This window comes from Drosophila willistoni (assembly GCF_018902025.1).
Source record: "Drosophila willistoni isolate 14030-0811.24 chromosome 2L unlocalized genomic scaffold, UCI_dwil_1.1 Seg168, whole genome shotgun sequence".
NCBI lineage: Eukaryota > Metazoa > Arthropoda > Insecta > Diptera > Drosophilidae > Drosophila > Drosophila willistoni.
Window position 1 is genome coordinate 8,979,079 of NW_025814047.1, and position 16,870 is coordinate 8,995,948.

Below are 16,870 nucleotides of genomic sequence, written 5' to 3' on the forward strand. Positions count from 1 at the left end.
CAAGAGCCCACCCACTGGCCACTGCCCACTGGCCACTGCCCACTGCCCACTGCCCCCTGCACTCACCTTTGAATATGTGCTCCAGCGAGTTGCTCATTATGTGCCACTGCTGCACCTCCCCCGAGTTGGTGGCCAGTATCAAATGCTGTTTGGAGGGGGCCAGACAAACCGCACGAATGACACCTGTTCCCGAGACGGTCATGGTGCGTATCTGGGAGGGCAGCGGGGCCGGTAACCAGCCTGTTAGTGGCACCAGCAACGGCACCGCATACCCGTCACACCACGCTGTGGCCGATCTCACTGTCATGCTCAGCAGCGAGTTGTCATCGTCGTCGTGCTCCGCGATGGGACGCAGCCAGGAAATTAGCTGGGATCCCAGCTGCATGGGATCACGGGTGAGGACGTCGCTCGACTTCCGAATGGTATAATAGATGAGCTCGATGTCCCTATCCAGAATATAGCATCGCACATGCTCGATTAAACATCGGAGATAGCTAATCGATACCGTTTGCACCTGCAACAAAATCATGCACGATAGAAAGAGAGAGAAGATGAATGAGAATTCGCCGCAAATGCCAAAGAGCAAGGTTTTCTCTCCTCTCACATTTGGCATAATTAAGTTAAGTGTCTGCTCGGTTCCATTTTGGCAATGTTTAATTAAATGAAAAGTGGCAATTGGCATTTCACCTTCTCTTGTTGATGGCAAATATAAGTTTTTGCATTCGTTATTTACGTTTATTTTTTTTTACTCAACGTTTGCTTAATTAAAAATTCATCACACTCTCCGCCAAACAATGTCATCAACAATAAGCCGTGGACCGTTGTTGCTAAATAAATGAAATTGAGTGCTTAATTCGCGATTTGGTCTCCTCTTCGAGTAGAGGAAGGACGAATGACGAGGAGGATAAATTTGATTACTCCATTTTCATTTTTCAGCTGAAATAATGAGTTTTGCATTAATGTTTGTTGCCAATGGAGTGGAATGGCAACAGGATTGCCCCGTCCGAGCCATCATTTGTGTGTTGGCAAAAAGCAAATGGCAAAGGCGAACTCACAAATTGCATTTTTCGCCCATACAGAGAGAGAGAGAGAGAGAGACAGGCAGAGACAGACATTGAGAATTGGAGAAACGACAATGAGAGACAATTAAACGAGTGAAATGAGCTGACATCTGCCATTGGATTTTAAATTGGCGAGTAGAGATTCTGTTCATGGAAAATGACAAGCAAAACACAAAATTCGATTTTCTCTCATAATAAACCATGAGGAATGCGGTTTATATTCCTTTTCAGATTTATTAAATTGTCCAAAATCATGAATTTTTATACATCCATCCGTTCCATCCAGTATTCCCTAAATTTATTCGGACAAAAAAGAAGGTAAGTATATCTTTGACCAATTGCGCAACTTTTATTATTAACTAAGAGAAGTGAATCTATCTAAGATGTGCTGTAACTTATAGAACCTCAAAGACATTGACCATTAGGCCAGTATTATACATATTCCAAACTCTCTGTGTCTCAATAAGTTATCACAATCGCTGAAAAATACCATCAGAGAAATTTCACTATCGTTTATTTCCTCTATGCAATCAACAGAGCAATATAGTAAAACCTTTTCTGCTCATTAGAAATCCAAAGAAGTTATGATTGTACTCCTTGGTAAGGAGTAACTCCTTTATGGTTTTCTAGTTGATATAGGCTTTTAACTCGTTTCTATTATCTATTTCAAAAGTATAGCTCACAGATTATTTCACAGTTGTATTATAATGGGCGAGACATATATCGTCACATATTGGTTGGGATAACAGAGAAACTGTTATCGAGTGAGGCCCGATAATGCTGAGGCATTGGATTCTGCTTGGTTAACCAGATTTGGAGTACAGCTGCACCTAGGATTAACGCCAATCCAAAGGAACTAAAGAGGAGAAAATATGTCGATTGCCATTTGTTCTTTGTTTAAATTTCACAGAAAATTTGTACTACAACTGCCCTCTTAGTTAATTTTCCTAAATGATGCTTATTATTTTCGGTTTTCCAAATGCAAATAGTACAAATTACGACTTGTACATTATCGAAATCCATACTTCGTTGAGGTTAGCCCTATGGCTAAATTAATGACCTACATAAGTTTATGGATGGTTATGGTTGTTTGATATTCGATTTGTAATTGGTGATAGCTTCCATTGAAAAAAACTTCCTCCTCTCGGAGATTAGTTAGAATTCTTTGGATGACTCCAAAGTTGGTCGGAAATTAAGTGCGTGTAGAAAACTTTTAAACTTCTGCACTCTTTTTCGTTCATTGAAGACATGGGTCGATGTGAACGCAATGCTACACGTACCTAAGAAGTGGATTAACGATTTCGTTCTCGGATTAATGTTCAATTTATTTGCCGTTTAAAAGGACACTTTGTTGTTTAATATCCTTCACTGCCTTGGCTCGTTTCGCCGTCGTTAAAAGTGAATTTGTTCCGCATAGTGGTCCCCTGTCTATGGCCACGGATGGTCTATTAGGGCTTTATGTGGCGTATATAAATCTATTTCAAAGCCGGAAAATGACAGCAAACTTGTTTAACAACGTGATCAACAAATTAATTGCTGAAATTTGTCTGCCATTTAAAATTGTCCGGACAACAAACACAGCTAATCAAGTTGAATTCATCGCCAGTTTCTGTTTTGCAGTTTGCAAAACTAATTTCCGCCACGTGCCCGCTGGGTGGCTGGGTGCGGCGCCACGTCCTCGACATTCGAGGACTAATTGAGAGTAAAACGAGAAATTGGAAGTTCAACTTACCGCCGCAAGGAGGAAATCAAAATTGCAGACTGCAATCTGCTTGAAGCGGGTCGTGTCGTCCGAGCGCATGAGATGGTGCCAGCTCTCCTCGACATGTCGCATGCTGTAGGATACATCGGCAGCAATGGGATTGTAGAAGGTGGATGTGTCGTCGTTATGGTGCGTCGAGGAGGACTTGCGGCCAGCCGAAACATTGTCCTTTTCGCGCTCTTTGTCCTTGTGTGATATGGATAATGTAGAGGACGACGATGCTGGGAGCAGTTCCTTCAGGCTAATCACGGATTTCGTTTCGCTTTTTGTCGACTCATTCTCTAGTGTGCTCTCCTCCTCATCCTCTTGCGGGAAAAAAAGATTCGCCAGCTCAATGTGCAGTTGCCGCGTCCTCTGGACATCAGTGTACCGTCGTTTGGCCACTGATGCGCAGTAGTTGTGCCGCCATTGGATTAATACCTTGCCGGACATGATCTTGTCGTGCAGCAGTAAGAGTTTATCTAAATCGAGAAACAATCAATCATCAATCAACAGTCTGACCTTAAAAACACTCACCCATCTCCCTATGGATTTTCTTGAAGCTGGAGAAGCTAAAGGAGCCGTTTTTAGTGTCAATAAACGATTCTGGATCCTCGGTGGGCATCAGCAGCTCCAACAACTCCGTCTCGCTTAGCCCGTACTCGGAGCAGGTGATGTAGGCGGCCAAGCTGCCTACAGCTTGCTTGCCGTAGTGCCATTCCAGGGCATCAAACTGCTGCTCCACATAGATCTGGAAGCTCACATCGGCCACGTCCTGGGGTATACACTGAGGCGGCTTCTTCAATCTGGTGGCATATTCGCCTAAATTCAGATCGAACTGGTATTCGGCTGATCTAAATCTGTCCCTCTGCATCGGAGTGAACTTCAGTTGTTCCACCGGAGTTGTGGAACTGCAAATGATCTGTACATTCCAGGGCAAAGATGTCGGTAGCCAGGACAGCGCTGTCACTATATCGCAATCCAGGGGATTCAGCAAATGCAAATCGTCAATAAAAAGGAACAGGACATCGTTATTCATGTCCTCGACACGTCGCAACAGATTCTGGAACCAATTGCTTATATATAACGGATCGAACGAGGCATCCTTTGGCAGATAACCCTCGGGTATATTGAATATAATCGAAATCTGTTGGCAAATAACTCGCAGCAGTTCCAAATTGTATGCAGAGCGCGGCGAGGCCTTCGCGAAACGTATCACACGATGCACACGAGTCGAGCTGAACCAGCTGGTCACCTGACCATACAAATGGCTGATAATGGCGCTCTTACCACTGCCATCGGATCCGCAAATAAAGTAAGGGGCATGCCGACTGCCATTCCTGAAATTAGTCATCAGGTTCTGTCGTAATTGTGCCGGCACTCGAGATTCGATGAGGGCCGAGCTCTCGATGTGTTCACGCAGGATGCGCAAATGGGTGGCATGCTCGTGAAAGATTTCCTGAGGGTGAGAGAAAGAAAGAAGAGGAAGGTATAGAGACAGAGAACGAGATGTAATTCATCACGGGTTTCTATATTAGATGCCAAAGTATCTCATCCGCTTCCGTTTCCCCCATCATCCCCATCTTTATCATCATCATCATCATCTTGTCAGTATGCGACTGACATTCGGCGTGTTTGCCACGTAACTTTGTTTACCTTAATGTCACCTGGTGAGCACAGGCAAGTCAGTCATACCTAGTCATCGTTTGGTGTCTGGCTTTCGCATGTTTGCCACTAACAAGTACTCATGCCACTCTATCCAGGCGCCAACCAGGGCTGGAAGGGGACGCAGCTTGGTCCGTTTCGCAAATCTCCAAGTGGAATTTCGTAAAATTAGATGGATCAGAAATAAACCAATGGCAGAAGTAAGTTAACTTCAAATGAAGTTCTCAATATAAGGCGCCCTAGATTATGGGCCTGGCTAGATTTATCCTTCAACCAGCCATGGGTTTGGCTTCGACTGGTTCATGTGGTTAAGTAGCTTTTGCCCTTACATTGAAGGAGTAGCTGAATTGGAGAAGGTGGAAATGGAAATGGCGGCCATTGCCTCTGTGGGTATTGCATTTCTTAAGAGGTCTTTGAATCAATGGGACCCAGATGGGTTCAGAAGCAGTTGAGATGCTTAATTAGCTTGACATTTGACTTGTTTTAATTTCGTTTCATATAGGGAGGCCACATGAGGAGATGAGTTTGCTGATGGTGGGTACTCTTTGCATATTTCTTGGCTGTGGCTGCAAATTCCGCAACATTTTGTCAAAGTTTCTAAGGGGTTTGGGAAATGCTGGGGTAAATGCCTTTCGTAACACTTTCACTCTGGCCATGGAGCACGTTGCGCCTGAATGCAGTTTATGTTGCCGCGTCGTTAAGTGCAAACAAGGACCAGAGTCATCATGATGATGATGTTGGTGGAGGTGATGGTGGTGGTGGTACATTGTGCACAAGTGTAACTGTGTTAATATGTCAGAGTATGGGAGAAGCCATGGGCATGGGTGAGGCCACGTCCACTAATGGCATAAAGGGCAGACCGAAGGAGAGAGCTTCCAGCTTGCATTACGCGGCTACGTCCTTCGGTTTCCACTAAGTTGAAATGTTAAATGCTTTTAAGAAAAGCCAACAAGAGCCCAGCAAGCGGATGTGCCTCCTCCCGCAGCCCCGAAAGTGTTCGACTTATGCAACTGAGGGCCAGAGAGTCCGAATGTAATTTGGCCCAAAAGTGTTCACAGCTCGTAGAAAGAAGCCCCAGCAAAGCAAAAGGACCACGCCAATTGTTGCAATTTCAATTTCGTTTAAATGGCAGACAAAAAACGAGAAGAATCTTTCGGTCTAGTTGAAAAATCACACACGTTCTCAACTCCAGCTTAAAGAATGTTTAATTTAGATTTATCAAAAGCTTCGTAGTAAAATAAGACTTTCCAATATTTTAAGTGTAAGCCCCAAGCCTTTGAGGAGATATCGAGACATAAAATATATGGCAAGTACATTTACTTTGTTATTACTCTAAAAAACTATCTTACTTATAAGAAATGGAATATTCTTTTGAGGCTTGAATTTAAGTTGTTTGGTAATTTTACATTGTCAACAAAAATGTTATATACTGAAACTTAAATTTCAGTCTGAATTCAGAGCGTAAAGTCAAAGAAGTTTGAATAATGCATAATTTAGCCGCATTTAATAAACATGCCTCAAATTGCCGCTGGCTCTGGCCCCATTTAAGAGAATGTACTACCCCCATTCCCGATTCCCCATTCCCGATCCCCATTCGCCCAATCCCCATGGCCATCATGTGGCTAATGCTGGTGTGCTACATCGACGTTACTTCAATGGAAGTTGAATTCTAAAACGCTGAAACAAGCATTATACTTATTATTTTTTCTCTTTTTGGCTGTAATTCTGGGTATTAATTTATGACTGTTTGGGAATGCTTTGGAATGCTTTGCTTTAGGATCTGTTGATTAAATAAGCGTCCAGAAACGAGAAAAACACAAAATGTGTCTAAAAATAAATTAAATTTAATGCTCCAAGGCAGACGGAAAGCAGAGCAGAGCAGAGCAAAGTAAAGCAAAGCCAAAAGCACTTTGTAGCTTGTCTGTTGTGTTAATTGTTCTTTTCACTTTTTCTTCTCTCCCCCTCCAGGTTCGACCCACCAGCCAACCAGCCCATCCCCCGTCCGCCCGTTCATCCCTCACGGACTCTTGCCACACAAAGCATTAACGGTGTCTGCGTCTGTGTTTTTACCTGCTCTGTCTCTGGGGGACGACTCACCTGCACAGTCTTTTTCCTCCCCTTGATAACGTCGGGATCATTTGTAATGTGCGCCTCGATTAGCAGACGCAGCTTATCGGTGACTTTATTCTTGAATTTGCTCAAATACGATTCATGGTCTTCGTTATCCGGATCGATAGCCTCGCTGCCGCTGACACTGCCCGGCACACTGAAGCGAAAGCAGCCAAACTAATGCCGAATCAATTAAAATAATGAATCTCAGCTTACACTAGGGTGGTGTGATTATCCGTTGAAAGGTTCATGGTCAGTTCATCCTTAATTTTGCGCAAACGTTCACTGGCCTCGACATCCTTGTTGCTGGAGGAAGCGGCTCTCTCCCGAAATACGGCTAAAATCTTCTCGCTAGACAGACCTAAATGCAATTTAAGCGAATATTTGCGTTGATGTTGAAAGTGGACTAAAATTGCTTTTACTTACCCATTGCCCGCTGCACTTCGTGCTCTATCTGTGTGCGTCTTAGTTGCTGGATGCGTTGCAAAAGGTCTCCTTTGGCACCTGACTGAACCAGTCGCAGCAGGGATTGGTCGATAGTCTTTTGCAATTGCTGCGATTCGGCCAGCCAATCATCCAGCGGCAATAAGCTGCAGCAGAAAAAGACCAACTAATCAATAACTAACGATGTGGTGGGTGGGAGGCAAAAAGGCAACGAATTGTTCCGTCCCATGGCCCCCAATCAGCGTTTTATTGAGAAATTATTCAAATATTTGCCAACGAGATGAAAGCAAATGCGGATAATTGCTCCGAGTCATGAAACAGCAGCTAATGGCTATTTAACAGTGGAAGAGATTATGCCACTACTCACCGGTAGTCCTGCTTGAGGACTCGTACAGCCTGGTCTGAGTTCGATTTCGGGGATTGGCTCGGGTCATACCAACGCTCCAGCAAAGCCTTCCCATCGGCAGCAATCTGTGCGTCGGCCAGCAGAGCCGCGAAGATATCCTCGTCCAGTTGGATGGGCACCGGAAGACGACCTATGCCATCTCCAATCAAGGCCAAAAAGAACACACTCTTTGTATGGGCATGACAGATGTCGATCTCGTGTAGATAATCCTCTAGCAAATAAGGATCACGCTCCAATTGATTCACTTCCAATGGACCCGTACCAAAATGCATATCCACGAATTCCAACTGCGTTATTAGATTAAATATTTCGAACACGTTAAACAAACTTATATGTTTTTTCATAAAAAATGTCATTTCAATAATATAAGACCTAAGCCTCTCGTTCTTAACCCCTCTTAAATAGACCAAAAGTTGGTACCTTTCTTTAAAAAGATAAAATTATTTTACCTTCATATTCTGTGTCTAAAGAAAAGTTTGCAATTTGGTTTGTTCTTGGTCCTTTTAAAGTAAAACAAGCATTTGATTAGTTCATGCGCTTGAATGCCGTTCCTACTTAATACTTTTCTGTCCTATACTATTTTTCTTATAGAGACTTAATATATAAAATCCACTAGTTGCACAGTGTGTCATTAGTGCTGTTTTTGGTGTGTCTGAGTAATGTCTCATTTTATAGTCAGATTTGTGTTGGGAAATCCTAGTTTTTAATTTCGATTTTGTCGTCCCTATGTAAATCTTATTGCACGGTATGTTTTCTTGTCCATTGCATGGGATTTTGTATATCCCATTGCTTCTATTAGTCATCTCTATCTTGGATTTTGTTTTGTTGAATACATGTTTAAGGGTATTGTCCGGTGTATGTGCTATTTTTATTCCATCTTTGTCATAACAATCCGAATGTGATAGTCTTTCCGATAATTTGGGTACATAAGTGACCGATATATATGTTTTTTCATTCTTAGTTAATGGTGGATTTATGTTTTTTAAATAATGTCCTGATGTCCTGACTTAATATTTCTCTTTTTATGAAACTTTAATATACTTTTACTAACCTTCCTACAAGCTTAAAGAACAAACTCGGACTTGAGCTGAGTTATGTGTCTATGCGTGGCCAAGGAAATGCTTTAATTAGGCTTATTAAATGCTTATTAAAAACTGAGGATTTTGGAACTTTAACTAATGCCTCAAATATATATTTTTTAGCGAATCTAATTGTAAGAGTAAAGCTGTTAATAGTTTAGAAACGAACCAGATTAACCAAATCGTTGATTAACAACGACTTTGAATTTTAGCTTCAACCGATTTTGATTAATGTGTAATGAATTTTAAAGACCACTTCATTCAGTTGTCAATTTCAAGTGGTTTTAGGTAGTTGCTCCACTTTTGTTAATAACATTTAAAATATTAGTGTTTCCCTTTCGAAGTTAATGAAAATATAAAGTTCACTGTATTGACCTACCTCAATTTGACGGTCATCGTAGAGCGATTGCAGTTCGGGTCCAACCAGCTCCAGGAGCATGCGACGCTCCTGATTGAATTCGTGTTTGAGGCTGGCCACATAGATCTTGATGAGGAGTGGCTTGGGCAAACGGGTCTGTGTGGTGGTTACGCCCCTCAGTGCATTCAGCACGCTTTCATCGATGGGCGCAGCCATTTCTGGGCCACAACCGATGAGGATTTGCTGAGTGTTGTTTGTTGTTTGCCCTTCGTCCTTTGTTGGCTCTTCGGTTAGCTTTGTTTATGGTTGTTCTCTGTGTCTCCACTCTACACCGTCCGCGTGTCTATTTGTATTTGTTTCTATGTGTGATTGTATTTGTGTATCTTTTGTTTATTTAACTTGGCCGAAATCCAGCAACAGCTTCGCCCTCGCGGTTTCAGCAGCGGCACCAACAGCGACAGCTCCAAGCAGTCCAAGGCTTTGGCACATGTTCAGCATCCACATGAATATAAATACATGCAAGTGTTTGGTAGATAGTATCTGGATATGTGAATGAATGTGAATATATATTCCCTCATTCCCCCCACGTTCAATCCATTTGCAAGTGGGCCAGGCACCAGCACCAGGACGACTCCCCGCCTGGGGACCTCTGCATTGCGTGCCAAAAGTTTATCCTTTTTAGTCGATTTCTCCTCTTTTTCTCCGTCCTTTTCCTGCTGTTCCTGCGAATAAAAATTGAAAAGAGCAAATGTATTTATGGGCGCCAAGCGAAATTTATGTAAAAAGTAGCAAAAAAGGGAGACTGGACGGGATGGGCCGGAGTCGAAAACTTTTTCACATGAGACACGAAAAGTTTAGCATGAATTGTTGCTGCTTTATGATGATCGGGACCAGCAGAAGTCGGCAAAGTGTTAACAGTTGACTGCAATTTTTGATTGAAACTGCTTGTTGTGCGGCCAAGGCGAAAGTTTCAACTTCTCCCAGTCATGTCGAAAATAATAAATTTCCACAAACATTGCCGACAGCAAAACATTTGCATACATTTCCAAAGAAAAGCTTCAGATCCAAGATGATTTTCACTTGGATTCATAAAAAGTAAATATTTGACAATAAAAATTTAGTTCAGTTCTGACAAAAATCTATTTCGACGACCGCAAAAACTTAAATGCGTTAGTAATAGTATTCACAAACGACTGTGAATAAATTTAGTTGCAGGACAACTAAGCAAAATTTAATATTGTGGGAATGGTCTGGCAATCCTATTCAGCCAGCCCTAGTTCAGTCAGCTGACTCAAAAAAGCGCAAGACAATCTGGCAAGCCGGTCAGACAGAGAAGCATGAAGAAGACGAAGTTAAAGACGAGGTTTTAAGACGAAAAGCCGAAAGACATTAAACAATTAATTATAATTATACCTACTATTTACTAAAAACCAATACTTATCTTAACATTAAATAAAACTAATATAAAACTATAACCGGGACTGTGTTTATTCGTAATACAATAGCCCAGTCCCACAATATTCATTTGCTTTCAGTTGGGTTCGTTTGACCGACCACCAATTGGAAGTGAGAAGAGTGAGAATTTTTAAGTGGACACAAGTAAAATTAAGTTTAGTTAAGCTTAAGCAGGACAGACTTGTTTAGCATTTAGAATTAATTTCTGGTGAAATTAAGAATTATTCCCTAGGTTGAACTTAAGTTTTGGATTTTCTACTCTACACTTTGTTTCCCAGCGTGTGACAATGACATCGCAATATAATTTAATAAGATTGAGTGAGAATTTGTGCAAAATGCTACTAGTCGAACTTTAAGCCAGCTGGCAGCCACAGAGGAATTTATGAAGGGAGAGAGGCAAGAGAGACATAAAAGAAGGACAATGGGTTTCTGTGGCTGCCTTCGGTCTCCCTTGTCCGCGCTCTCCCCGTTTGGTTAGTTACTAATGAAGACCCCTCAGCCTAGGGCCGCCAAACAAAATCGATTGCAATTAATTCCGCTTCAATGAGTTGGCTAAATTGCTCGTTTGAGGACTAAAGGCAATGCCTTTAGTTTTGCCATTTAAGGTTTGAAGCCAGGCCCCAGGCATGTACCTATGTGTGTCTCGACGTGTGTGCGAGTCTCTTAAATAATTTATTTTCTAAAACAAATTACGTTTAATGAGCGTCAATGTCGATTTTTGTTTCAATGATGTGAACATTATATACATACATATGTAAGCGTATAAATAAATACCCATTCATTGGCCACTTGACAAAAGGTGTGAGGTCGTTTAATTCACAAGAACGCCCATCTAAATAGCTATCTACCAGGATCTCGATGTGGATGTGGATGTCGATGTTTATGTCTATGTCTATGTCTAAGTCAAAGTCTGTATGTGCTCAACAGACAATTACCTTGTCCCAGAATGGATCGTTATGCCGATTAACCCCATTATTAGACAATTTCCGACATTTTGGGTTGTGCGGGCAAAGCGTTTCATCAAAACTGTCAAATAACAAAAACTTGCCAAGGACATTTAGCCATGGCAAAGGAAGTTATCGTTGTTGTGTCTCACACACTTCCCTTCCTATCTTTCCTTTGCCATTCTCCTAGTGCTACTGCTGTCAATAGACTGTCTTGGTCTATCATTTGCTCCCATTCTTCGGTTTGTGGGCGTTTGGGTGTCAAATGACTTCCATTAGGGAAACGGAAACGGCCCTCCCTCTCACACTCTCACAGTGTGTGTGTGTGTGCATCCGTGTGTGGATGGTCACCCGTCGTTGCAGTGAATAAAAATTGTTCAACACTGAAAGCGAGCCACATCCACTCGATTTCATTTTAAATATTTACCAGAAATGCCACAAAGAAGGCATCTCAACAGTTGCCAACAGTGAAAGTGCATTTCAGCGGAAGCAGTGATGGGGAAAATGGGACACCAGGAGACAGGACTGACACTGGAAGGGACGCCAACGGGATGGGAAAAGAAGGAAATATCAAGTACAAGATTGCTTGACAGAAATGTGGAAAAGACATAACCATTTTGCTGTTTACATAACATGAACATTTTCGCCATACTTTTACTTTTTGCCTTTGGCAGTCTGGCAGGCTGCTGAAATGAGAAACAACACGAAGAAGGAGAGCAAAATAACTAGATATACAGGATAATTGCAATGCAATGAAGCTTGCAAATTTGAAAACAAAATGGATATATAGATAGCTAGATGGTTTATCAATCCACTTGCCATGAAATGCTATATTAAAGACGCTAAAGAGGATAACCATGATTTATATAGATAAATATATGATTGATCAGAATTAACACTTAGATCTCGGAGACTCAAAGGGCTAGAGCCATTAAATGGAGTGTGTAGACTCCGAAGTTATTTTAAGGAGCTCTTAAATTTGGCATACCTAATCGTATGTACCTAAAGAAATATGTGAAAATGCAATTTTACCAAAAGGATGGCCATCGCCGATAGAGGCGCTGAAGTGCTCGATGGTTTCGAGTAAGAAAGATAGCCAATCTGTGCTATAGCACACAAAATTGACTTAATATACATACCAATTCGTCAACTATATTCTGACTAAATGACATGAGATTCCTTGCATTCTAATATACAGTTATTCATTAAATGATGAGTAATTTGATTGAAATAGATGTTGCATGTAAATATGATTTCAAAGTCTGATTTACCTATGCAAAACGCCGTTAAGTAGGTAAAAGGGACAAAAATTCGCCAACAGGCAAGCAATCAGAAGACGCAATAGGTAAAAAATATTTAAATCTTGAAATAGTTTTTATTGAAAAAAAACCCCTTTACACCTTTTTTGCAGGGCAACGAAGTCTATCTATTTTTAATCCGATTTTGATCGCAATATCTCATTCAGACAGGAAATTTAATTGACTATCTTTCATAGTTCAAGTGTAGTTATACTTTAGTGTGTGTTAGTGCCGTAAAGTGACGTCAAGCAGAGAGACCAAAAAATTCCATACAAAATTAAATTTTTCAATTGGCTCCAAAATGTACCCTGGGGCCAAATTGAAAATTTGTGGTATGCAGTTTATCTTAGTTTTACTAGATCTAAAACTTTTTCTTTGAGTCCAAAGGTGTACGATCAATTTTACAAATTTTGAAAATGTGTCTTTTTTTTTTTGCCGGGTCCGAATTTGGGGGCTTTTTATCAAAACACATTTAAAAAAAACCTATCAGAGATATGCCCACGAAATTTACAGAACATCATCTCAATAGAATAACCAATTGAACGTTATAAATTAACTTATCCAAACTTTTCACTAACATTAAGTAACAATCGAATGAAATCAGAATTTAAGGTCAAAAAAAATGTACTCAAATTTTTTGCCGCTTAACAATACTTAACTAAGTTTTTTGCAATACTTAACTAAGTTCTACTTAAACGAAAAGTCTTTAAAGGTTGAAAATAACATTCTCAATAGCTTAATTGAAAATGTAAAGTGCATTTATATAAGATATGCACCCACACATATTGCTCTGTTTCAGATACATACATACATAAGAGTTTCATCGTAAGGTCTTTCTTATTGACCTCATTTCGATTATAAGTTGCATAATGGAAACCAGATTGTTGAAGCCACTGAACATTAACCGTTAACCAAATATTGGCACTGACGCGCAGGACATAAATAAATAAATGGCACTAAGTCAAAGACCGCAACAGGCAACACAAGCAGAAATAACAGGGGAAGGAAAGAGATGAAGCGAAAATGAGGAAAAGGAAAAGGAGGCGTATAACAAACACAAAAGAGGCAACAGTAGAAGCAAACGAGAAAGCTGGCAAAAATGCAAAACAAAAAAGAGGAAAATCAGCAAACAAACTGTGGCAGCATTTTTCCAACAAAGACAGGAAACGTATGGATTTATGGTAGGGTTAGGACTAGGACTAGGGCGACCAAGAGCTCTGAAATGCTATGCAGGATATACATACATATGTGGGTTATATCTCTCTCTCTCTCTCTCTCTCTGTCTCTCAAAGGACTAACATAAGTACATAGTTATCCTGGCTGCTTAGCTGCTCATTTTTCCTGAAATATTTAAGAATGCCCAAAATTAGAACAGTCGCAGCATTTCATTTGCCTGTCCTCCCCCCCATCGGTCCAACTTTTTGCCTACTCTATTCTTATTTCTTCATCTTTCTGCTCTCACTCTCTCCATCTGTTACTCTCCCTCCTCATCACATTCTGCATGTTTTGTGCCTTTTATTACCTGCATTTGTATGCCAAGGATAAATGTTGCCACCACACTCAACTCTGACTATGTCCTAAAAGTATGCCATGAATGTTGTTTTGTGTCTCGACAAAAATAGCAACACACACACACACACACGAACACACAGTCATCCAGAGAGTGTACACACATACATACATAAGTATTGTATATATTTGTTATTTTTTGGGCACAGTCCCAGCTGTGGCTGGCGAGGATTGCCACTGCTCCAACTCTGGCTCAGTTCTCATTGAAATAAAAGTTTATGCCTCGCCATCAGGCCAGACGTGGCATCTCGCTCCTCAATGTTTTTTTCTCCGTTTCTGTTTCTCTTGATAAATACAAAATGAGCTGCCATTTGGGTAAAAGTTTGTGTGTTTCCCCTCGGTTACCACCCGCAGCATTCTCCTTCTCTCTCTTCCCCTCTCTCACTGTGGGATAATTGATTTTTTTTTTTATTCATTTTTTGGCTTTTTCGGCTGTTCGTTTGTCAGATGATGCGTGAAAATTGAGCAATTTCACCGTTTCAACTGTTGCGGATCCAATAAGGGGAATCGGAGAATCGGGGAGTCAAATCGTTGCCTTTCGTTGAATGTTTCCTGTAATCAGGCTACGTGTGTCTAGCTCGAAGCAATTTGCATGCATCAAAATCGATCTGGATGATTTATGGTCTCCAATATACTTAACACACTCTTGGCAATTAGAGTGGCAGCAACAGACATAGAAATAGACATTGACATCGACGAGGACGGGGAGGATACTGAGGATGAGGACAAGGATATGAATGTGGATGTGAATAAGGACCTCAATTGATGTCGATTGCATGTGCTTACACTATGCTGCTCTGGGTTTTTCAAGAGCTCTTCAGACTAGAAGAAGCTTGGCAGTTATGAAGTTAATTTGTAAAGCTTCGATGACCATTTGGCCCCCAGTCGGTGCTTGGTTAACCGTCCTCAATCAGAATGCTGACCCTTGAAGGGTTCACATTAACATAAAGACAGTATCTATACAGCCAAAAACCATTCACATAACCCAACCCACACCCACACCCACACCCAACCACACACACACCCAACCATACACATACACACACACACAGAGACACACAGCTGCTGCTGCTCGTTTGATTGTGACGAGGCTTTTAATTTGGAGACTCGAAAAATGGTTGCAATGCCTTTTGACAATTTTTATTCTTTTTTACTACCTGAAGGTCGTTTGCTGTGCCTTCTTCATTCTCTAAGCACATACACATACAAAAAGCCCTACTTTCCTTCACGGCTCGATGCCAACCCCAGAGGCGGGCCAGGATTTCTAATCTGGGAGACGTTTCTAATTAAAAAGAGAAAGGATTTTTAGTAAAAATCCTGCAAAAAGTAATCATCTTGAATGTAAATTTCAGCTGGCCAATTAACTATTTTAAACTGATTTAAAAAACAAAGAAGTTTCAACTCTATTTGATAGTTCTCTCTGAATATCAGTCGTATTTTTTTGATTTAGCTATATTCGAATACACCGATAGTAAAGTGAAATAACTAAATAGTTTTTATTCTGCTGAATGTAGGAGTATGGGGAGGCAGTTACCCTCTGGGATGCGCCACTGTCCAGCCTCATCTTATTTATGCACAGCAGGCAGTGACACAAGAATAGAATGGGAAAAATGCAAAAACAATTTCAAGTGAGTCTTTCATTTTGGGCTCTCACTTGTCGGTCTTGTTTCGTTTTCCTTTTCTATAGTATTCGCATTCTATCGCTTTGTTTTTCCTGGCAAAACGGCAAAAGTAAATAAGCTTGCACAGGCAACTCACGCAATTCATGCTTGAATACATTGTGCTCGTGACTTGGTAAGCGAGAGAGTGAGAGATAGAGAGAGAGAGAGAAAGATGGAGAGAAAGAGCCTGCCAACAAGTAGGAAGCTCCTTGCCAGACCTGGCCTACAAAATGATATGGGAATATTCTGAAAGCCATAACAAAGTCTGAACACTCTTCTCGACTCAAGGAAGTGTAGATACAAGTTAGTTTCGAAACAAATGTTTCGAAATCGTCAATATCAGTTTAAGATTTTCATCCTTGCTGAACGCAGACTTATTCTTGTTTCATTTTCACCATCAAACTACTGAGTTTGTCTCCAATTTTGGCAATAAACGAATTTAGACTTAAACGAAGGTTTTCGTATCTAAAATTTGGAGTTTACTAATAGTTTTTCACAGATTCAATATGAGTAGGTATATTGGATTTAAAACTATTCAATTTTGTACTTGCTATAAAAAATTCATTTACTTCTTATAATTTAAAAAGGTCCCCACAGAATTGGAATTGATGAATTCGGCACGAGTTGTAATAAATATCAGCTAAATATATGCATTAAGTGGGCTAGTAAGAAGGATTTTCACACTACGAAAGGGTATAACAAATATAGAGAGAAGTGTGTGGCATAAATCAAAAAGTCCTGCAGACAGCAGCCCTCCTTTTGTCTGTCTGTGGCTGAATTGAAGACCCAAAACCTTAGCTCACACACACACACTGGCGCTCAGAACAAACACACGTACGCGTACACGTACATACTTATAGATATATTTTTTAACAGCCGTGCGCATTTCCGGTCGCTTGGCAAATTCGATTTCATGCCATTGTCACATAAAATGTTCGCTACCGAATTTCATGTCAATGAATTTTCTTGACAAAAAACTTTTGCTTCTCGTTTTCACTTTCATTCCCTTTGCCTCGTCCATGGCTTTCTTGTCGTCCTTTTGACAAGTGCCTGCCTTTCGCCAAAGTCGACAATTTTTGA

The 16,870-nt window shown here is 40.9% G+C and overlaps 1 protein-coding gene across 5 annotated transcripts in view; it reads right to left on the reverse strand.

Annotated features, from left to right (window-relative positions):
• The window catches only part of LOC6652439 (protein qui-1), a 42,983-nt gene that overhangs the window by 14,725 nt on the left and 11,388 nt on the right, over positions 1 to 16,870 (reverse strand). For 4 of the 5 annotated variants that reach the window (XM_023181017.2, XM_023181018.2, XM_002074695.4 and 1 more), the window contains exons 3-10: positions 8,885 to 9,585; positions 7,388 to 7,713; positions 7,003 to 7,166; positions 6,793 to 6,937; positions 6,565 to 6,733; positions 3,340 to 4,261; positions 2,794 to 3,284; positions 67 to 514 (exon numbers count right to left, since the gene is read on the reverse strand). In XM_023181017.2, the coding sequence (XP_023036785.1) occupies positions 67 to 514; positions 2,794 to 3,284; positions 3,340 to 4,261; positions 6,565 to 6,733; positions 6,793 to 6,937; positions 7,003 to 7,166; positions 7,388 to 7,713; positions 8,885 to 9,079 (2,860 nt within the window). In that variant the 5' untranslated portion in view covers positions 9,080 to 9,585. Of the gene's footprint in view, positions 1 to 66; positions 515 to 2,793; positions 3,285 to 3,339; positions 4,262 to 6,564; positions 6,734 to 6,792; positions 6,938 to 7,002; positions 7,167 to 7,387; positions 7,714 to 8,884; positions 9,586 to 9,904; positions 9,922 to 16,870 lie in introns of those variants that run through there. The other variant, XM_047009861.1, reaches the window with a different exon arrangement.